We start from the raw sequence: 23,985 nt of genomic DNA, 5'->3' as shown, positions 1-23,985 counted from the left end.
CAACAGTAATTCTGCAAATTAATACTTTTTTTTTTTTTAAATATTCTGACTCATCTTGTGGCTTGAGGTTTAGTAGAACCTCCTAGGTTTTTGGAACATGTTTCCTCAGGAGAGTGAGTTAAGCTGGAATATTGACATCCAGTGTGACTGATCATGTTTTGAACACACAAATGAAGTTCTGGAGTTTGTAAATGCTCAAAATACATTAATTACTGTATGGATTTTATTGAAGTGGGTCTTGGTGGAAAAAAATTAATCATTGTGCAACTTGTTCTTCAATCTTACACACTCAAAAAAAAAAAATGGAAACTTTTCCAAATGTACTTTCTTAAAAGTTTCAATCTTTGTGCCAGCAGATTTTGTCTCTATTGTTTCTCTAATGATTCATAAAGTATACAAGTGATATTATCTACTTAAATTCAAACAACATAATTCAACTTTCTCTGCAAATTTGCAAACACTATTTAAACACTAATTTACCATTATCTGTTATGAAAACCTTTGACATTATGTATACTGGAAGTGGAGGTTTCCTAAGCTCCGAATTCTTTTTCACCACATCTCCTGCATCTCCAGTGGTCAGCACAAAGGCAAATCCCTCTGTGGGCTACTAACTTTGGCTTGTCTACAAACTTTTCACTGCTGCTTCCCACTCCATTGCATATTTTGTCAATATCAAAGGGATCTGAGGCTTTCCATGTGTCCCAGCTGTCTAGCCCACACGATTATAGAATTTGGAGCTGATGCATTGTTGTTATTACTAGCTACTGGGTGGAACTATACGGTGGAACATGATCCTATTGTCCTAATTACTGTAAAAAGTGAGAACAAATGATGGTTTGTGATTCCAGGTACCTCATAGTCCTTCCAGACAAATGAGAGAAGACAGGAATCTAAGAGAACAGTGCAAAAGAAAGAGTCAGGTTTATAATTAATTTTTAACAGTTGCAACTGATACTGAAGAAAAACACTGAGAGAATAGAGGATTAACTCTCACATGGGCAAGAAGACTTTTAAAGTTTAATATGTCCTTTCAAGGACACTGTAAAATGAGTTACTATGGAGTTAAATGTCTGTACTTCTCTCCATTAGTTTGGTCACATGTATAGAGATCAGCCTGTTCTAGTGGAAAATGTCCCTGCCCAGCCCAGGGAGGGTTGCAACAGATCTGTAAAGTCCCTCCCAACCCAAACCATTCTATAATTGTCTTTATGTTTCAAGCAGAAAACATGTCCATTTTTCTAACTGTAGGCTCTGCCCAACCAGACTGGGCTCTCACATGAAAAGGCTGTGTTTCTATTCCCTCAGTGTTAGCAGTAAAAATGGCCAGACCAGCTGGGTCCTTGTTTTCTTCCAGTGATGCATTCAATAACAGTTACTATATTCTGCTGCCAGTTGCAACTTGAAATTCAGCTATGCCTACATTGCAGACTTCTGTGGGCATAGCCCTGTGATCCACTGATATGGAAATGTCTTACAGAAGCTCCTCTTACAAGCATACCCACAACTAAAAAAGAAAAGCTAAACAAAACAACCCACAAAAAACCAGAGCTTTTAGCTGTTAAGTTTGTTCAGCTGCTTAGCTTGTTTAATTCAGAGGTGATCAAATGAAGTATGCAGTACATAAGTTTCACAAAAGAAGGTACATCCTTATTTAGAAAGAGTTACTACTATGGCACATTAGTGTAGGAATAACTTTAAATCATTCCTAGTGAAGACATGGCCCTTAATGAAGAATTCTGTTGATGATACACAGAACAGACAGAGCTTGCAGAGTAGTTCTATTGACTTGGTAGCACTGGGTAATTTTCAAAGAAATTGGTAGATTCTTTGTTTCCAAAACCACCAGATTTAACACTGAACTAACATAGAAACAAATCTGTTGAAGTTTTTGTGCTCCCTTTTCCCTGTATTAAGCTTCCATTTAGTGTACCACCACTGAAATATTTATATATGAAGTATCAACAATATAATACTGGTGCACAAGATAAGAGTCAAGGCAGGAAAGAGGCAGGAGAAATCTATAATTAGATTTTTCTCAGTGCATCCATCTTCATTTATCCAAGAGGCCAAAGTCATTATTATTTACTCAAGAATCTCCTTGGAGACTAGAACTGTAAAGATCTTCTGCATATTATGAGAATCTGTAAGCATTTTGAAGCTCCTTAGTTCAATTATTTGTCCCTTTTACACTTGATTAAAATGGGAAGGAAGTTATACCAGTTGTATACCATATGTTTGGTTTCTGATTCTATCTTCCCTCTCCTAAGTTGTTCCTGTAATAGAAAAGGGGTAGCTGTATTTCAATTCTTCTCTCTCACTTTTTTCACCAGCTGCTATAAGCTTCCCTGTAAAGGTTTTTGTGTTTGGAAAGAGAAGATGACCAAATTTGTTCAGAAATTCGTGACAGAAAGTCTTAACTAGAATACTTGTAGTTTTCACAGCCATCCTTTGAGCTCAGTGGAGTTTGAGGCTTAGATGCAGCATGGTCCCTTTAAAGATAGTACTACTTCAGACCATTCTGGATTTAAGAATCAGGTCCTTGCTTTGTCTTGGCCTGTTAGAGCAAAACACTTTTTCAAGTCCTATGAGTCATAGTGCAGAGGCATTTAATTTTAAATTTTAAATCTGATTATCCTGTATAATGTGGAACTGCTGCTTAGCAAACAGCTTTGGTTAACAAAAATGGTACTATGCACATACCCAAAAACAAAACCCCAAACCCAAGCCCAAAGCCAAACCCAAACCCCTACCTCAAAAAAGTAAACCCCAAACCCCCAAACCCCAAACCCCTACCCCCAAAGCACCCTACTTCACAGCAGATTACTTATTCTTAATCTTGGGCAAATAAAATTTCCTGTGAATACAAGAAAGCAGTAATATAACCTATTATCTACATTTCCATATAGAAAATATTTTAGTTGTTTATTTATTTTATTTTCTCTAAATTAAAGACATTAACAGACAGTTAATGTGGCTAAAAAGAGAGACTTAAACCACTCAAGAGTGTGTTCTGAAAGCATACAGTTCTTTCTCAGATTCAATTAACAACATTGTGTGTTGTTTGTTAAACTTAATCAGACCCAAAGCCTCACTCTGGGTTCGGTTCTCACGGTACAACCCAATTCTGGTCCCAGCCTAGGATCCTACTCCTTGTCCCCAAGTTTGCAAAGTGCGTCAAGCCCCTGTGCTCATCAAGGTCATTCAGGCTGATTGCATAGCTCCAGGTGCTGGCATTGGGCAATCCAGGCACAGAAACAGGGCCAGGCCTAAGGCAAGCCATGACTAATGAATGTCAAGAACAGAGAGCCAAACGGTGATAGATTTTTAAATGATGCACTTAACCCCTAATCAATTGCAAATAGTTAAATGCACACAGGACTCCCACAGGCATGGGTGCAGGATCCTTTAAAATAAATATGGACAAAAAGAGGAGGCCTATCCCTGCAAACACTGATGGGATTAACTTTATGGAAACAGCACCAGTGGAAGAGCACACATTTAGGTACAGCACGTAAGAATTTCAGTAAGCTCTTAAATATTCTTCCTTTAGAAACAACTCATGTAAATATTCAGATCATGTTAGATTAAAAATAAATAATTTTCTTTTTTTACATGATTTTGATAAATAATCTACTTTTACAGTTGGAGAACTGATTGAAAATGGAATTATTTCTTTTGTTTTATTTTTGTAATATTGTTCTGTTTCTTTTGACCCTGACAGTATCGTGCTTTTTTGCTTTAAAAATATCTATTAATATCCACATTTCCCATTATGTGGGTAAAACCTATTACTGTGCTCTCAGAAAATATTTTGGAACCTTCAGACAGAAGACAGCATGAGTGTGTTTCCAGTCTAAGGTGGCAAGCTCAGCAGCCAGCCTTTGCAAAGACAATTTATATAGCAACACTATCATCACAAAAAGCTTACATTTTATCTTCAATGAGCAAAAATATTTACTGCAATTACAATGGTTTTATAGAAGAGATGAAACCCAGTATCTAAGACTAAACCAGTTCACTACAATGACTTTGAAATGTAAAGGTTAATATTTGTATTCTTCATAAGCAAAATTCTGCTATAATTTAAAAACAGCTAAATCATTGTACATAAACATAAATCCTTGCACAAATATATAAAGAGCATGCAAGAATCTGAAGCAAGTCCTGTAATTTCCTGAAGAATTGACCAATTGCCAACAAATTAATTTTGGTGAAAAAAACTATTCAGTGGGCACATACAAGCTTGCTTTAATGTAAGCTAAATTTGTAGTCAAAGATAGAAGAGCTAAAGCCATTCATCTGAGGAAAGACAGGACCTCAATGGTTCATTTCCTATTCTGAATCTCAGTGAAAAAAATGTGTACACTCAGCCTCTCATTTCTCAGGAATGACTCTAACTACCAGACTACTATTGTATTGTCCCTACTGAAGTCATTCATCAGCAGAGAGCAAGTGAGAAACAACAAAAAAAATCTAACTATATTAAAAACTACATGAAATATTTTAAACTCCTATCTTAACTATGTTAAAAAATATAAGCCAATTCCTTTGCCTCTCATACTATATAAGATGATGTCATTATCTATACAGAGCCCAAATCTTTCCCACTGCCCTATCTCCCTTCTCTGACTACTTCCATTTCTCTTAGAAGCCTAGATCCTGTGCTGGAGAAGGCAAAGAGGAGGGGTGGAGGGACAAATACAGGCAAAATAGTAAAAATCTGCAAGTTAGAATGGTGCTTAGATCTAATCTCAGGACTGAGACCAGAGAAGAAAAGCACACTGAAAGATTAATTTGTTGAGTTTCTTTGCAGGCTGCAGTGGTTCAAAATGAAACATTAAGTTCTTCTCCTACTGACTTTAGTGATGCCCAGAGCTGGACCTGTAATTTCCCTCCCCTTTCATTTTTGTATTTGGTAGCTTGGTTGAGGCTACAGCAACACAAGACATCCTCCAGCCAGGGGCTGTAACCTGCCTTCTAGTACATATATTTTGCCAACAGCTGCAGGGAAACAGAGACAGGTCCCTGACCTTCTCTCAATAATCTTATGAAAAAGATGCATATTTTAGTACCTTTTCCTGCTCCCTGGGAGTAATTTTTCTTGTTCCCAGGGAGTTCTCACTAGAATAGCTGCACTCAAAAATACCTTCACACCAGCAGCAAGCTCACAGGGGTTTAAACCAATTCCCACCATGGTTATAGAAATATTTGGATTGTCTACAGTGAATTTTAGGTCAGGCCTCTCTTTCTGAATAAACCTGCTAGAAGACCAGACCTACTCTCTAAATGACTCTAGCCCTTACAGCAAATCAGCAGTTTGTGGAGCTACGTGGAAATCTACCCAATCTCTCTCTTTCCTGGCTTCACAAGTGGGAGCTGTTGATACCTGCACAGCTCCTGGTACAAGGCAGAGCAGAAGAGCACAGTAAGTTAATCCACAAGCCATTCAGAAACGTCTAGGACAGAGACAGTGACACCAGGGAATCATATGTCTGCACTGAAAATCGAGCAAATTGTTTACTTGGAGGGTTGATGAGAAACGTGCAAATGAACCTCTGAAGCAACTACTTGTCAGGTAAGGATACTAATGTGCTCTAATAAAAAGCAGAATGTTCTCATCATTGCAGTATCTTTTCCCCAAATGTACTTGCAGCAGTTTATCAACATTATATAATGCAGGGAGAGTTCAGGACGAGGATAAAGAGTTGATAGGCAGCTTTTGGTGTGCTTGTTTTTTTTGACTCACTTGATTCATAGGTCTCATCTTTACACAATGTACTTTGAGCTGTTTTTTTCTTTTATATTTAATGATCGGCATTATTTTTGATCCTAAATAAACATCCAGGAAATCCTTTAGGTTTCAGGAGGAGGCTTGAAAGACTGCTTTTAAAAACTAATCCAGTGTAAGGTTGGTTTCTCATACAGTCAATGATTATTGTATTTTATGTTTCTCCCTTGTTTACCCCCTTTTTCCCTACCACAGAACCGTTTTTTTCCTCCGGCCGTGTAGGGGAAAAAAAAAAAAAAGAAGAAAGGAAGAGCAGGAGAGCAGGATAGGAAAGCTCTAGCAGTGCTTTTTCTTTAGGGATTGTGGCGGGAGTGGGGGAGCGGGGCTGGGGATCTCCTGTCCTTCAGAGGAGCAGGTCGCCCTTCCCGGGGGCAGGAAGAGGGAAGGGGGAGTGTGGATGCCCGCGGGGGCAGCATCACGCCTGCCGTGCCCCGGGGAGCTCCGGGGACACCCTGCGGCGGAGAGCGCGGGGAGGGGACCGCGGGGGGACGGCGGCTCCGCGGCCGGGGAAGCGGAGGGGCTGAGGAATGGCGGGATGGACGGATGGATGAGGGATAACGGGTGGAGGGGTGGAGGGATGAGGGACGGATGGGTGGGAGGATGCGGGATGCAGGGATGAGGGATGGAGGGAGAAGGGGTAGAAAAATGAGAAAATAAAGGCTGGGGGACGAGGGGACGGAAGCGCCGAAGGACAGAGCGAGAGCCCGAGCTTCCCAGCTTCTCCCCCTGCGCTGCGCGCCCCCGCGCCGCTCCCGGTCCCCCCCCGCTCCCCGCTCCGCCGCTGCGCGTGCCCGCGCCCGGGGCTGACTCTCCCTCGCATCCTCCTCCGGCGGCGGCGACGGCGGCAGCGCCGGGGATGGGCAGCGAGAGCGCGCCCAGGAGCAGCCCGGGCCCCGCCGCTCGCCCCTGCTCCCGCGCCCGCTGCTGCTCCTGCCCCGCAGCCCCCCGCGCTCCGGGGGCAGCGCCGCCGCCGCCGCCGCGCCATCCGCAGCCCCCGCCTCGGACGGGTGAGTGACCGGGCCCGGCGCCCTCGCCCCGAAAAGCACCTGCCCTGCATCCCCGCTCCCGCGCCTCCCATCCCGGAGCGGCCCCGGGGGTGAGTGCTGGCGGAGCGGGGCCGCGGGGGAGGCTCCGCGCTCCCGCCCTGCCCCCGCCCTGGGGGAGCGGAGGGTCCCGGCCCGGCCCGCTCCGCCCGTGCGGAAGGTCCGCGGGGCAGCCGGGATGTCCCCGCCGCTCCGCCGGGATGTGAGCAGCGGGGCTCCCGCCCTGCTGCCCCTCCCGGGCACCGCTGCCCGTTCCCAGGGGGATCTCCCATGGACGCCCCGCAGCGCCGCTCCCAGCCGGGGCCAGGAGCCCCCGAGCCCGCACCCCCGGGAGCCCGGGGCGGCTCGGAGAGGGGGCAGCGCCTTAACTTTTGCGAGGGACCCTTTGGAGGTGGGGAGGGAGGACCCGGCTCGGCAGAATCCGCGGCTGCCCCGGAGTGGCCCCGGAGGGAGGCGGCGGAGGGTCCCGGTCCCGGTCCCGGTCTCCCTCCCGGAGCCGCGGCCCTTCCTGCGGGGCTCGGGGGCGGCTTCGGGCAGGGCTCAGCGCTCAAATGGACTTTTCTAACACTCCCTCCACCGGCATAATTAAATAAATAAAGTGACGGGGGCAGGGGGGTGGCGGTGGAGGGGCTGGAAGTCTCCGCTTGCTCTTCTTTCGCTGCCCAGAACCGCGAGTGCAAACGGCGGGATGCTGTCTCTGAAAAGGGTTTTCTGGTTTTTATGTGACATGATGCACACGGCTGGTGGTAGCTAGTATAGTAACTATCTGTATCCCAATAGTTCCCTGTCGAAGGGTTGTTATGGCAGCAGCGGTCCCCGATGCTTTTATTTTTTTTTTTTTTTTATCTCTGGCACAGGGTAATGTTAAAGACCTGGAAACTGCCTTAATTCAAAAGGACAAGAAAAAAGAAAAAAATTATCAAAAAGATAAATAAAGCAGCCTCGTGCCTCTTTGCCAAATAGACAGCAAGTACAAATATAAGATTCACACTCAATCTTCACTCCCTTCTCCAGAAGCGGGTGCTGTGATAACGCTAATGACTGGAGGAGGCTGGGGGAAAATGTCTTCCCCCCCGCACCTAATTTCTGCTTTTTGCTAAATTTTGTTGTAATTTTAGCTTGATTATGGCTTGTGCTTTTTCATGTGTTTCACTGATACTTTTTCATAGTGTTGTTTCTTACTTGCAGAGAATTTCTTTAGTTCTGCTTTACACTGGGTAAAGGGATTCAAGTGTTCTCACATATAAGTAAAGCACATCATTTGAAAAATCTTGTAACTGTAGATTTTGCTTTTCTGTACAAGTCACAGGATGATAGTTTTCTCCTTGTAATGCAGAGAGGAATCTCTATGAGAGTCATCTGAATGATTTCAGCACATCTTACCTGCCACAGCTGGTGGCAGATTGAAACAATAAGATTTAAATGTTATTATGGAATTAAGTTTCTCTATCACCTTTAATGGTCAGCCTATTCTCAGTCAAAACACATATAGTTCTAAGGGAAACACTCTGATTCTGATATCAGTTTAGTCGGGTTTTTTTGGACACAGTGTTTAAACCCTGAAACCATTGAGGAGGATGGATGTTAAAACTCATAAAATTGGTAGTGGGCTGTACTACTTTGACATTTTTTACTCTGCACTTTTGTAGATACCATTTGTTGTCTTCTACCAGAGTTTGCTTGGGTAGAGATTGGGCAGTAAATGATAGGGACAGAGAATTTTTTGTCCTGGTAGCTCCTGCATTTTTATTTCCATCAGAATATTTGAAGACTGATATTGATATTGCAGAATGAAATGTTATTGAATTGTGATATCTTGTTTCCAATTGTACATTTTGAAATGTTTGGCTTATCAGTAGGAAAGCAACACAAACATGTCAATGTTTATTTAAGGATGAAAAAATGCTATCCCAGGATGATTCATGTGTAGAAACAGGCTAGATTCAGGTTAAATAAGTGAACTAAAATAATGTAGTGTAAGTGATCCATAGTTAATTTTCACTGCTAATCATGAAAACAGGCACTCTTATCTTCGAGTTGGAATTTAGAGACGCTGGAAGAGAGAGGAAGAACAGCAAAATACATATATTTAATGACAGACAGAACTCTTGAATAAACATCAAGTATTTCTGAGGGAATGCAAGCCCATTTCGTAGTATAACCATCGTCATGATTCTGATCCCAGCTAACTCAGTATGAGATTCTCCCCAGGCACTGCTGTGAGCAGAATCAAAGACAACCCTGCTATCCATTTTTGAGGAATGGGGACACAAAAAGATCATTTGTATTTTTCCCCATTATCATAGCTGGAAGGGTTTATTTTGTATCTCATCTGGAATATTCCACACTTTACCCTCCTAAGCAGTATTAAGGCCTACAGCTCTTACCTGCCCAGACAGCCCAGCTGAGATAATTCTTGTGAGAAAGAATACACGTTTTGCTAGGGGCAGCTATATTGTGACCAAATAATAGTCATGTTAACTGGAAAAAGGTTTGACTTTGAATGATATTTTCATATCTAATACCACTAAAATTTCATATTAGGGAGTGGGAATAACACATTTCTTAAAATGGCATTATTTGCTTTAAGGTTCTGACACGAAAGGACTAGATTAATTTAATCAAGATGAAGGGTAGATGTTTCTATCTTTAGTGATTAAAAATATCCTTAGTGGTTTAAAAATAACTTTAAGTCATAATGAAGAAAAGACAAATTTGGACACTCTGAAAAGGGTTACAAATAAAGTTATTTGATTCAAATGAACCAACAGATTGCACTTATTTAACACTAGACAGTAGTAAAATGGAACAAAAAGGAAAGCTGGCAAAAACAAGACATCATGGGAAAAGCACAGTATAAATCCTGAAAGAGTTGCAAAAATTGCCCAAGAGACTCCAATGTTGACTGTTTGAGTCCCTTATGGGAGTCAAATGGAAAAAGCCCCATTGACTTCAGTAAACACTAATAGCATGAGTGTATGCTAAGAGAAGAGATGGGTATTTCAACTAAATACCACAAGAATTCAGAGTGATAGTTGCTGAAATCAGATTAGAAATGTATGGGCTTTCTTCAGTTAGAAGGAAGTCCTGACTTTGCTGAGAATGAGTTGGAGGCTTGCTATCTATTTCTCAGGGCCAAAATGTCAATCTGAGAATAATGTTTCAAGTGACTTTTAAAAAACGTGGCACATGATAGTTAATCTGCTTTTAATTTGTGTGATATTCTATTAAAATGATGTTACCTTTGCCAAGCTCAAGTTATTAATTAGTTATTGGTAACCATTTTCCCTTTCTTTTTGCATTTTTTTAAATGTCAGTTTTGCAGAAATGGCAAGAAATACAAAACAGTCTTCCTGCAAGACTGCACTTATAAGCTGAATAATTCAAAGCCTGTACCGTCATAGTGCAATCAAATTTTTAATATGATGCTGTCAAAGTCATAAAAAAAGAAAATCAAATGTGACATCATAGAAGACAACCTATATAACTGACATGACATCCAAATGTTTTAATTTCCCCACGTTCTATTTAGTGGTTAATGAAGCTAGACTTTTCTTTCTTCCCTCTGAGGAAACTCCTAATACAAGATATTAAATGTTCATTAAAAAACTACTTTATTTTCATATAAACATATGCAAGTTTTGTGAAGATAAGTCCTGAGCATAAAGGAGATGCAATCGTTTAAGAGATAATGTAAAGCCTTCCCTTGGAAACAGAACTGAGATAATTTTTGGATGATGAAAAAAAATATTGTCAGACAAATTTTCTATAAATGGTAGGTATGATCTCCATAAACGACATTTTATTAACTGTTCCTAACTATGGATGAACCTCTGTCTAAATAAAGAGACAAAGTCACCCTTGCCCTCAAAAATACAGTCATTTCTTTCTGCTGGAAGAAACATTTTTCTGCTGTTTTTCTCCCTAAATTAAGTATAACTAATGCCAATTGAAAGTACAAAGTACTAGATTACCAGAATTGGAAAATGAAACTCTTTTTTCACCCAGCCTTTGTGGGGCACAGGAGGCAACAGTGCAGTGTGGTGACCCCAGAATGATCTGCCATTTCAGCCTGGTTTCACTAGCTTCTTGACAAGGAGAAAACATTTGCCCACTGAGATCTTCCAGGTGCCTAAGGACCAATTTGCTCCAAGGGATCAATGTACTGAGGAAATTTGTCTGGAATGGGATTTTAGTTGATAACCTCAGCCCTGGTTGTGACTCTGTGGGGGCCCGCCTGGATCCTGCAAGGAGCTAAGCATCAGTGCTTTCACAAGTGCGAGTGCCTGCTCAGGATCCTCTGAGAAATGGAGTGAAATTCCAGTTCATTTCACACAGGCCACAAACCAGCTTTCAAATCTCGATGATTTTCCACCACTACTGCATGTTGGCTGTATTTGAATCAGTGAACTAGAGGTGAAAGGCTCCAAAAATGTGATTACCAGTCCCCTGGGACATTTAGTTCTTCAAGGAGAGCTTACTTGAAATACTTATTTGTATTTCAGAGACTGGGGTAGAGGAAATGAATTAACTACACACAAATATTTTTCTTTTGTTTTAAAAAGTTTTTTCACAGATTTTTGTTTGGTTTGGTTTGGTATTTTTTATTTTGTAGAGAGACTATAAATGCCAGATATTTGATTCTGGAATACATACATAATCTATGAGCAAACAGCCTCATAGATTTTTATTTCTTTACCAAACAATGCTTCATTTTTGATTTGATAGTAGAAAATTATTTAACCATACACTCCCATACCTGGCTAAATTGAAACATTCTAACACTAATGTTTGGAGGTTTGGGTTTTTCTCCCCTTATCTGCCACTAAAAGATCAAATAAATACTTGAATGTAAAAACAAGTGTAGAGAAAATAGACATCTGTTTTTTATCATGGATCTTTATGTAAAATGGCTTATTTTGTCTAATTTAAGCCTAGTACTCTTTTGGGAAAAAAATCAGCTTAAAACTATTGTAATCATTTTATGCTACAGTCCAAACCTACGATGTAAATAATGCTACTGAATTAAGGAAAGCCACCAACACTGAAAATGAATATTTAATTAATAATCCACCTGTTCAAAGGTCTCTTGTCTTTTCTACAGATGTCTTCTTCCTCTTAGTTTATCCAGGACAGCTACTACAGGAATTTCAAACTGAGAAAGTGTGTTAGAACTGAAACTGCAGGAAAGCCTGTTTTCCCATTTCAGTGTTAGAACAGAGGTGAGAGGCAGAGGCAGGGATCCATAAGGTCTAAGCTTTGAAGGTCACAATGACATAAAACATATGCTTCCTTCAAAATTATTTTTCTCTTTGAGGCAATGAGTATGGGCTTTTTGAAATATGGAATGGGGGGGGGGGGCAATTTGTATTTGTCAAGAGCCTTTATTTTTAAAATTAAGTAAAATTAAGCAGCATTAACCCCCTGTATATTCAAGGACTTTCTTCACATGAGTCGCCACATCTTGTGAAGTCAGGTACCAACAGCAGTGCCCAGAGCAGATTACTGACCAAGGACAGATGGACGCAGGTGGCAGGGAGACCATGCCAGACACCACGGGGTGAAGCAGGCTCACAAAGCAACAAAACCAGTTTTCTCTGTGACATTTCAAATTTCAAATCTCTCCCTTTGAAATAAAAGGCACAAATTTAGAAATCCTCAAAAAACAGTTTATTCACCAAAACATTTTGGATAGAATAAAAGGTGTTGTATGTGTGTTGTAATACACATACCAGCATATCAGAAACAATTTAAATATTTCTGGTTTTAAATCTTCTTTTTTTTTTTTTCCTTTCAAACTAAACCCAGCAAAGTTATTTCAATTTTGGGAAGCAAAATGAGTGGAACCTGTATTCTGACAGGATAGGATTTCAGTAAATTTTCTTCCATGGCTTAAACTAGAAAAGAAACACCTTCCTTAAAATTAAAGTTGTGGTGAATGAAGGCATCAGTCCTAAAATTATTTGTGAGAATGCAGAGCACAGGGAGTGTGTATTCCAATAAATTGACTGATTTTGCATATCAAGTTACTCATGTGGCAAGTACTTGAATTTATCAGAATTGAGCCCTTGTTTGGCAAAGCAGTGAAAATATTGTCTTAGAGGGAGAGGGTAGAACTTTTGGTAGAAATTGAGCTGGAATTCTCCATTAAGATTATTTTTCTATGGAAATAATTCATGCTTTGAAATTAGAATTGGCATCAGTGTGGGTCAGTAACAGAAGACTACTTATTTATCTTGAAAAACAGAAAAACATAAAGTTATGCAACTTAGAATTTGAAATGGTAAATATTTTACAGCCACTGCTGCTGCGTATTGCATTTAAATGGAATAAGAGGACACCAAACTATACTTAAAACAATTAAATTATTGCCTGTATGTTATGTTTAGAATAAAATTTATCAGCCAAGGCTCTCGACCTAGGCTATACTGATTTTATGATTTATTTAAGCTGACAATAGAAGATTTTCACAAACTAGCTGCTTAAGACTGTTGTTCAGCAGTTCTAAATACCCATAGTTTAAAGGCCAATGTTTAAGTATAATGAAGTAAGATTGCTCTGACACAAATGCTAATTAGTTTCTTGCAACTACCAGACTTAAAAAAGAGTTTTTAAGCAACCTCGTTTAGATGAATAGTATCCAACAAATGGCTTTTGGGAAGGTAACAAGCTTGCTAATTCTAGAACTTGCAATAATTAGGAGAATTTCCAGTGAGAATGTTTGCCACAAACACCTCAACCAGCTACACTGAGACAGCTGATGTCCTACATTCAGTATTAGGACTGGTATTAGAGTTGGAAGGTAGCAGCTCAGGGAAGGGATTGAGCTTCACTGCTTGGATGGTCTCCATGGCTTCCCTACAGATGCTCACCAGCCACCCTTTCTGGGCAGCTTGCCTGGTGAGCAAAGGAAGGACCAGCTGCCTCCCCAGCAGAGCTTCCTGGGGAACACAGACAAAATCTCCAATTATTTGACCTCACTGAGCCTCAGTACTGTGTACAGAGCTTCCTGACCTGCTGGACCTCCAGCACTGGCCTGCATGCCCACCTGCCACAAGCTGACAGTATTTGAGATTCAAACTAAAGTATATTCAGGGAGAAAGCTATGAGAAATTTTAAAATGACATTTAAAATATTTTGGCAGTTAAAATGCATATAGCTAGAAGTATTTTTCCTTAAGGCCCCATTGAGATGAAAAGTCTTCTTTCCACAGACATCCTAGAGAAGGCAAGCACAAATGGATGAGAGCATCTGTATTTTTAAAGCAATCATAATGAAAAAAAAAATATAACAACAACAATTACATCTGTTTTAGAGAGCTTTCCAGACAATAGACATTTAAGCCTTGCATGGCAAGTGGTTCCAATGTTCAATGGGAAGGAACTCCAAACTACTTGCACTGGAGTGAAAAACAGCAGCACTGCTATGAAACTCAAGGCTGAGAATTTTTATACAGTCGATAAAATCCAGCATGAGCTTGAAAATAATTTAATTTGATTCAATCAATGAAATAAATAGGAAGATGGCTGCTATGTGTTTGCACATGCAAACTACAGTATGAATGAATCAACTCAATTCAATAAAAGGACAGAAGTAGAGTCTGTTACATTATCAATGAAGCACTCGGCCATTTGAAAACATTATTTCATTTATGGAAATTTTACAGTTTAACCAGTTCTCCAAAAGAACAAAAACAAATTGAATGTTTAAGAAGTGAACTTTTTTTTTTTCAGTCAGTAATTCTGCATTAGGTCAACTAAGTGGTAGATAAATTTAAAAGATTGATGATAAAACCAAACCAATTTGTTACTTTAAAATGGAAAAGACACTGCAGTGGAAAGGTATTTCAGAAGAGAAACCTTACAAATATACCTCTTTCAAAACAACATTTTCTTGAAAATTGCACAGCTCCAAGATTTTTTTTTTTGGTGTAAAAATACCAAGCTGTCTTTCATTCTTCCTAGATAAATTCATGCTTTCGATCTTTAGATGCTTTTAGAGGTTTAGATCTACAGGAATTATATAATGTCCTACTAGAAGTTACTGGAAAACCTGCAGTTTTCTGTGTTAAGGTGTATAACAGCAGTAGTTTAATCTGATGGAGAGAATCACTGTGTCTTAACCACATAATTGCTTTGTATATATATAATTCTTCAGTGTATACATACATAATTACACATACATATATAGAGACACACTTACAAAGGAATATGCATATATATCAAATTATACAGATGTATATACATACAAATATATACTTCTGTTCTTCCTGGTCTGCAATAGCAGATGATCTCCTCAGGCACCCTGCCTGGTTAAAATCCTCCACCCTGAAACTCATCAGTTTTGGGGTTTTTTGTTTCCCAATAGAGCAATCTGCTGTGGTGAATTTAAGTGAATTTTTTTTCTTGAAATTTTTTGGGTTTGCCTAATTGATTGGCCTAATTTGTATTTCTTTTTGCTCACATTACTATGCAGATATTTGTTCCTTTCTTGTTATAGAATAAGTAATTTTGATGTTTGTGCCCTGTTTTTGTAAGTGCTTAATGCCTTGTAATGGTTATGGATTATCTATGGTTTTCAGGTAGGTGGAAAAAAATAACTCCAGAATTATCCCTCCCTGGAGGTCAGAGAAGCACAGCTACAAATGGAAGCCAAGGCTCTAAGTTCCCAATCCCCAGCTTTAGCCATGCCTCCTCATATAGTACAGAATCAGTTAAGCATAGATTTTCCCTAAAATATGGACAACAATTTTGATGCCATGAAGGGGAGGCAATGTGTGATAATCATAGGCTATTTCACCAGCAATGAGTAAATGCTGGTTAGACTTGGGAAGATAGTCTCTGATCAGTCTAGATAGTTGTCTACTGGTATGTATACATTTGAATGTACAAAAAAACCAATCTCTCTCTATATATGAAACACATATTATTTTAAGCTTTCTACAAACTATTGCTTCAAAATAGCATTTTCCTCCTGATTCATTACCACCTGTTTTTCTTTCTAGTTTGTTCCCTCTTAGTCATTACTTAACCTTTCCTTACTCTCTGTGAAACTTTCTTCCTGCATTTTGTTCCTCGTATTTGTTTTATTTCAGTTCTTAATTTCCACCTTGTCCTTTGTATCATTTCCCCAATTATTCCTTCTTACTTAATTATTGAAAATTTCTTTTTTTCACCCTAGGGAAAAATAAATGGGGGAAATTTGAAGTTTTCACTAACAATTACCTGTGATGAACAAGAGCAAAAGCCACACAGAGACTTACAGCTCTGTAGAGTTTTTTATGCAGCAGAAAATGTGACTTGGGTGTTTTTGTCTGTATTAGCAACTAATTCAGCCCAATAGGAGCAGAGCAGTAGATCAAAGCATCTGGTATGGAGATCCTTATATTTAAGCATGATCAATATGTTTTACCACAGACTAGATCCAGTTTCCTGTCTCAGACAAAATGCTATTACCCTGAAAGTAGTTTGAGGCTATTCAAAGGACTAATTAGTTCAGAACCTTTTGTCCCCACTGCAGGTTACAGTACATTTGGTACAGACTGTAGGCAGAGCTTCCAGTTTACTTTACTTTACTTTACCAGCTGGATTATCTTGGGCATGGATTTAGCTGCTCCCAAACCAAACCATTGTGAGGCAATTGGGATTCACTGCAAACCATCACTGTGTCTCCCTGTCCAGGGGCAGTTTCCTAGGTTCCCAACAACAAACTCCACCACCTTGTCCTGAAATTGCACATTCCTAACTCAGTTCTTAGCCTTGAAATTTTTATTTGCTCCTGTCCCCTGAAGATCCTTAAGTCTTCTGAATATTGAGCAAGTCTGAGAACTGTAAATATTTCATTGTTCTGGCTCACTGACCAAGTACTGCAGTCAGTTACTCATTCCTTGGGCAGCTGTGTCCGGCACTAGACTAAAGAGCCATTCACTCCTACTGTGTGGGCAAATAAATACTCATTTCCCCCATTCTGATCATGGTTCCTGCAGGTGTGGCCAATGTTTTATCTCGGTACAGTCTCTGGGAGTAGCAGTGTCACAACTACAGCCAGGAATCAGCAAAGTTGAACTCAGACTGTCAATATTTTGGCCAGCAAATCTAATCACAATATCATTAGGAGAACATCAGCACATCTCTTATCCTTTTATTTTAAAAGAAAGCTTGATTCAATTTCTTTTTACCCTCCCTCCAGTTTCTAAAAATAAGTTTACTTGGCTAACAAAATCTGAAGTCTGAACAGATAGATGCATCTCTTTTTAATCTTATACAGGTTGCTTAACTTCTGGCTGGGTAAAATTTAAAACAGACTTTGTGATTAACACTCTCCTCTGTATCAAAGTTCCTTTTCAGTGCCATGACATTACACAGCTCTCTGGGTTTCCCACTACAGTGTGTACTGCTTACCTTATGAGGGATGCCCATACACCTCATAAATACTAAAATATGGATGCTCCATCCAGCATGGGGGCAAGACATCAAAAGTGATGTGTGGATCAGTCTGCTTTTAGCTCCCTAACACTTCTTTGAATGCAACCATCAAGCATTGCAATGTTGATCTGACAGGGGCTTTGTTTATAAAGATTTTCTCTACCCTGAGTTAGGCTTCCTGCTCAAAGCACAGGAGATAGATGGCTAAGAGGGGCAACCAGAGAAATCATTGAGCAGAAGGAAGAATAGCTTCAAGAAAATGTCATGGGACAGTAATAGACATAAAACCTACACTTTTAAGGTACCTCCTTTCGGCACTGGGGAGGTCTCTATTGTACTATGAAAATAAATATATAAGACCAACCTGCCTTTTCTCCAAAATTATTAGAACATGCTGGTAATTGATGCCCAAATATCCAGTAATTAGAGCACTTACCACTGAGGTGGATGACCTTTTAAACACATAAACACACTCCTGAGTTGAGAAAAAAATTTCACTCATAGGCACTTTCAGGTCAGAAATGTGCCCTAGCTACTCACTGAATGGTTATTTTGGGATGAAGTTAGTGACTTTCTCCTCTTGAAACCTTGCCAATTTGGATAATTGATTAAATAGCTAATGGAGCAGGAACTTAAACCTGACCCCCTTTCTTCACAGAAGAGCAGACTAACATTGGTCTGTGGAGTGAGTTGCTTGCTATTTGGCTGAATAAATATTTAAAAGCAAACCGAATAGTTCCAAGAGGGGAAAATTAAAAAGTTGTCTTGTCAAATAACAAATACTTTCTGGTTAATAGGAACCTCCTGGGAGGCAGACAATCTTAATTCTTATACTCTCTGTAGATCAGATAAAGTGTCAGTTTCCTGAGAGGAATTTAATTTTCTGCAGTTTCAGAAAATTATCTTTTATTTCTTCCTCCCATGCACGTGGCATCTGCTCTGGCAAGTGTGTTCTCAGAAAAGATAGTGGTTCTCTCTGTGGGGTTAGACTGTGAGACTGCTACCTCTTGAAAACAGGTTTGGGGTCCAAGTACCTTGGCAGGGTCAGGGTTTGAGGGAGCTGGTGCATGAGCACCCTGAGCTGGGACTGTGCTGCACTTGTCTGGAGGATGGAAAGTGTTGGTGGTGTCTGAATGCTCAACTTGGTATTGAGCAAAATGGCAACTGAATCCCTTGATAGAGTTGGTAGTACATTTTAGGGCATTAAAAAGCAACACTTAGAAATACAAGAAGGTACTAATAATTGAAACATTTTGTAAATGTAACATTTTAGAGCAGGATCTTAGTATCCAGTTTGGGGAACTAAAGATCTCTCTCCTTTCAAGTAGGAGATAGTAGAGTGAGTGATAATATAGCTTTCCATTATTACTTCACCACTTTGTCTCCATTTATTGTCAGAAGGTATTCAAATGGCAAAAGCATAAAATAAGTTAATGTTCAAATGAATAAGTTAATGTTTTAGTTAAGGGAATTAGGCTTCAGATGAAACTTGATATCACTTCCCATAAATAGTCCATTTTGACAGACTATTTACTCAAAAGGGCTTTACCAGTCCTTTACCAGTTGCTCTTCCTATTGAAGACTTTTAAGTCTTCATGGGTCCTGTGTCCCAGAAATCACCTCAGGATTAATTTGATGGTTCAACTTAATCTAATATAGTTATTACATTTTTATTTTACATAGGTTTCTGTAGCATTAAAACTGATTTGCTGATGTCCTTAAAAATATAATTTATTCAAATTCAGCTAGGCATTCATAGTTCCTAATGCTCCTTGAGGAATTTTCAAATTATAGATATAATTCCAGAGAAAACTCTAATGTTTGTGGTAAATCTTCCCTGATATGGAAAATGGAAGAAAACAAACCCTTGGCATTTATTATTCCCTGTTTAGAAGAAAACCTTTCTGAAGCAGGATTAAGTTGACAAGAGCATTAGAATTTCCCAAATATTTATTTTGTCAATGTCTGCAAAAATATCTGCAATCTGTTGGTGGTAGGCAGGCAGTAAACTGCCTTCATGCATTGACCTTTTACAACTTGCTGTAACCAAGTGCAATGTGATTTCATCCAAAAAAAGGTATCTATGTAAGTTTTAACAGGTTGGAAAATTTTATTTTTCTGATTATAATGTGTAGCTTCATTTTTAAGTGTGTAATTTTTGGATAGATCAATTATTACTTGTGTTTTTTCCTGGATTTACAGTCCAATGACTAGAATATATCTATTCCGCAATGTGTTAATCTTTCAGATTATTCTTGGGTTTATGTCTCTGTGAGTTCTGCAAAGTCTATCTTTTCTTTCTGAAGCACAGATATGCTAGAATGGTCATTGTTTCCTGCTAGAGTCAAATCCTCAGCTATGGATTGAGTGCACATTAATATGTGTGGGAAAGCCAACTTTAAATATTTGCATTTCGAAATCCCTGAGTTTTCTTTAAAGTCTGTGAGTTAAGATAGAGGTGTGCCTCTGACAGTTAAGTATTTAATTAATTTGAAAGACAGCCTAACCTTCCATATGAAGCCACCTAAATTTTAGGTTTAAGTATTTTAATCCCAGGATTTTTTTCCTCCTTTTTGTTGCTAGTAATCTGCACCTTTCTCATCTTCTGTACCTTCCCATCTTTTCTAGCAATATTCTATCACTGAGGGTCATGATCTTACTTGTAATGTTATATATAATTGACCCAAAGTTGTGGGCCTGGGGAGGTTCAAAATGCACTCATGAGGGATTTTTCCCTCAGGTAACTTTAGCCACTGAGAATTCAGCTAACCTTCCAGAGTTCTGTAGTTAGTTGAGAGAAAGCCATCCCAAGAGGGCAATTCACTGCACTTTCTGGACCTGTCTCTTAGACTCCCTCCCTCTATAAAGGAGAGAGTCTATATAGCACTAGAGAGGGGCTTCAGTGAGTCCCATGGAGAATATGTACCATAGAGACTTCTTTTTAAAATATGATGGCATTACTGAAGACTATAAATTATACTTCTACAAGACTTTCAGTTTCCAGTGTGGTTGACGTGTAGAGAGCAGGAAAGGAGCCAGATGAGCTTGCTGTGCCACCCCTGCAGCTGGGAAAGTGAAGGACTGTGGCACACAGATATTTGAGCTGCCAGCACAGAAGCCATTGTGGAGCAGCACAGCTGTGTTCATGCAGCACTGCACACTGTGTAAAGAAACACTGCTGAAACCAGCCTAATTCACTGGCAGAATGCAAAAAGTCGTGGGAAATTTTTTAATAGCAAGCAGACTAGAAAAGTCCACATATTTAGCAAGTTTCTTCCAGATTACCGCGTTGTTTCAGTTTCTAACTTGGTTTTGGACAGACCATCACAAACCTTCAGAAACATCTTAGATACATCTTGTACAAGCTATTTGCTGCTACAGAGTACATGCTCTCCTGAGAAGCAATGCAATCATTCCTTCACCCTCCAATTTCTACATGTATACACATCTATATTAAAGAACATGTCAAGAAGGAAAAAAGTGAGAACATCACGATATTCGGTTCCAGAGGAGTAATTAAACCTAAATAAATTATGGAAAAGTCCTTTTGTTATTTTTTGTTAATGAATTCAAGCTGAACGCTAGTAGACAAGTGCATGTTGTTACTCCTAAATCAAAATACACAACCTAAATTTTGCAATAAATGCTCACAGTGCCCTTCCAAATAAAATTTTCTGAAGGTTTTCATGATATATAAATACTTCTTTTAGAACTGCAAGACTATGGAGGATAAAACTGCAATTTTTCTGAAAGCTGGCTTTCTGTACAGTTATTATCATTTTACCAGCTGAATAGATTTCATTTAAGTTAGACCTTGTAGTATTAGTGCTTCATAGGGTTTTGCAAGAGAAAGTATTTTGACTGGATAGAATCAAATCTATGTTTGCCAAGAAAAATATCTACATTTGAATAGACTGGTCTCTGTTTTGGTTTACTACTCTTTGTCACAATATAACTGTGTTGTTTCACCTAAAAGTACTTCTAGGTCAGGAAATGACAATCTGTGTGTAAGGGGATCCTAAACCAATCAAATCAGAGCTCAGCTAAATGTACAGCTGTCATTCTCAGCAGAGATGAGCTGGGAGCTGTCCTGCTCCCAGGGAATTGCTGGTGCTCCTCCCTGAGAACTGTCAGGACAGCCCGAGCATGTGAACCTGTACTTCCCTGAGCTGCCTTTGCACCAGGAGAAAAGCATGGAGACAGCAGGGGTGAGATCCAGCTCTGGCTTCTTGGAGCAGAAAGCTGACTTTCATTCTTTCACATACACATTGGCTTCTTAATGGACTTCTGATTTAAAAGTAACAAGCACACAAAATAATGAAACTAGAACTGGTTTTATAGCAGCAATATCTTTGCATTGACTCTACTCCTAAAAATTCACTGCATAGTTTTCTTACCACTTATGGGCACATGAGAGGGCTGGTGATACCTAATCTCATTATTCTGTGATATATTCTATGATTTTTTTTCTCTTAATGCTCCAACTTAGAAAATTATAGCCCTGCATGAAAATCTCAAATGCCATTAGACAGGGAAAAAATAAAAAGAGAGAAAGCTAGAAATACACACACAGTAATAGTATACTTTTTTATGCAAAAACCTTTCTAGCTACCTTTCTAAGCATATTATTGTCTTCTCAGTTCTGTTAGCAAACAGATACCATATAAAGCATTTAGGTTACACTAGATATTTTAACCTCAATGACAAAATAAATTATGAGCATGTACTAATGTGAGAAATTGAACTTCTGGATCAGAGAAATTATAATTTTCAGGTGACAGGATGAGGGTAGATAGAAGTTAATCAAAGTAATCATATCTGTAACCAGAGCATGATGAAGGATGATGTGTTTCTGAATCCTTACTTTCTAAATATCATGAATGTAGACAATATCTTCAAAAGGCATCCTGTAAGAAAAAAACCCAAACAAATGGAACAAAAAAAAAGTAAAGCATATTTTAAAAGCATTCATGTGTCTTTCTTTTTGATTCACATAATTTTTGGGAACACCTCATAGTCTCATCTCATTTGAGCTACTATTTTGAGCTCTTTTTCAGTTCTACAAAAAAATCTATGCTACTGGGGTAATTCAGGTGGAGAGTGATAATGAATTTGAGTGAGTACACTGAAGTTGGATAAAACTGTGCTTCAAAAATGAGACGGGCTTTTTTTCTACTTTATACATACTCTTTATGTAATTTGACACATTTTTTAGTAATTTTATTTTTCTTGACCCTTGTCAGAACTATGAAGTTGTGCAGAAATAAAGGCAATTTTTTTGGCTTATAGAAGTTTCACTTCTTGTAACAAAAGGAAGGACAGTAGGAATAAAATCAGTCCACTTCTATACAAAATAGTTTTCATAGGCAACCTGTTAAGAAATTGTCTTTTTGATATATGTAATTTGAACTATCTTAACCTTGGTGAATCCTAATCCAAATTTATTTCCCATAGTTGGATGATCATGTACCTGAGCAGGTAGTGCTGTTGACACCAGTGTGCCTACTCACTGTGGGAATTTAAATCAGGGTGAGTAATCAGCATGGAAATAACTAATGCTGGGATTATAATCTTACACAAACTAGTCGTCCCCTTGACTGTTCATCTTGCTTCATAACTGAAGAGAAGCCTTATGCTTGAGCCTTTGGTTAGCCTGTGTGTTTTTTGATTATGGGGTAGGGCGTGGGGAATTGGTGATGATGACTCACTGTGATTTGATGTCGTGAGCTGCAGCTCTCCCAGAGCAGCTGCTTTTTCTGATAAACGTAATGCTCTACACTAGGCCTTTGATTTTCTGCATATTTTACTTCCTCATTAGGGCTTGCTCTTTATATATTACTGCTTCATTAATCTCACCTACTCTACTGTACGTTCCAAGATGGTCAAGTATTTCCATCTGTGTTTTTTATTTTTCTCCAGCAGAAATTGCTGTAGGTTTTATAAGCATGAGTGAATGCAGGTTTAAATTATACCTCAAGAAAACAGTGGGAGAAAGGTGTGACTGTAACAAAAATAGCTGGGTGGGGGACAGAATACTAAGGGTGTACACTTTTCTACTGCAGTTTTGAGAACTAAATCAGTTGTACAAAGAACTAAAGGTCTGCTGCACCATGAGTATATGCCACTTCTTGGAAACTGTTCCTCTGGCTATCACTTTCCCTTGGAAAATACTCAGGTCCTTGGCTGCATGCTGCCAACATCCATTCTGGGCTCTCCATATGGACAGAGGAGGCATTGTTTAATATCTTCTGTATCTGATGCTTGTCCACTTTCACAGGAGAGGTTCTTGTTTGAGTTTTGCCAAAGAAAAAAGGTAGTAGTAATTCTATCACTTAACACTTCATGTTTACTAAGTAATTTCTTTTATCATTAATCACAAAAGATTGTATCTGAAATTTAGCTTTATGTATTATTTATGTTTTAGGAACTGTTAACTCCATAAGCATCTGGATTTTCTTCATGTATTATCAACATTGTTCTGTAACAGATTAAATATATTATCTAATGTATAATTTTAGAAATTAATGCGTTTTCCTATTTTCCTTGGTAATACAAACAATAATAATTTTCATTTTGAATTTTAATCTCAGACTACATTCTAGAGCATAGTATTCTAAAGAATTATAACATCAGTCATTTAATGGTCCTACCAAATACAGCATTTTGTTTCTAAAATTTTCAGGAAAACTTCTGGTTTGCTTTAGGTTATTGAATTTTAGGTCACACT

At 39.0% G+C, this 23,985-nt stretch overlaps 1 protein-coding gene across 7 annotated transcripts in view; it reads left to right on the top strand.

The window, feature by feature from the left end:
* The first annotated feature begins 5,365 nt into the window (after window positions 1-5,365).
* FUT9 (fucosyltransferase 9) overlaps window positions 5,366-23,985 on the top strand; it is a 105,296-nt gene continuing 86,676 nt past the window's right edge. For 3 of the 7 annotated variants that reach the window (XM_077174744.1, XM_077174740.1, XM_077174742.1), the window contains exon 1: window positions 5,366-5,578. Coding sequence is in view for 1 of the 7 variants with exons in the window: in XM_077174738.1 (XP_077030853.1) it covers window positions 6,648-6,798 (151 nt within the window). In the remaining 6 variants the exon portion in view is untranslated. Of the gene's footprint in view, window positions 5,579-6,567; window positions 6,888-23,985 lie in introns of those variants that run through there. The other 4 variants (XM_077174738.1, XM_077174739.1, XM_077174741.1 and 1 more) reach the window with 4 other exon arrangements.

Source organism: Agelaius phoeniceus, chromosome 3 (genome assembly GCF_051311805.1).
Source record: "Agelaius phoeniceus isolate bAgePho1 chromosome 3, bAgePho1.hap1, whole genome shotgun sequence".
In the NCBI taxonomy this organism is placed as follows: Eukaryota; Metazoa; Chordata; class Aves; order Passeriformes; family Icteridae; genus Agelaius; species Agelaius phoeniceus.
Note: the sequence above shows the minus strand (reverse complement) of the source record. Positions and strands in the feature narration are given on the sequence as shown.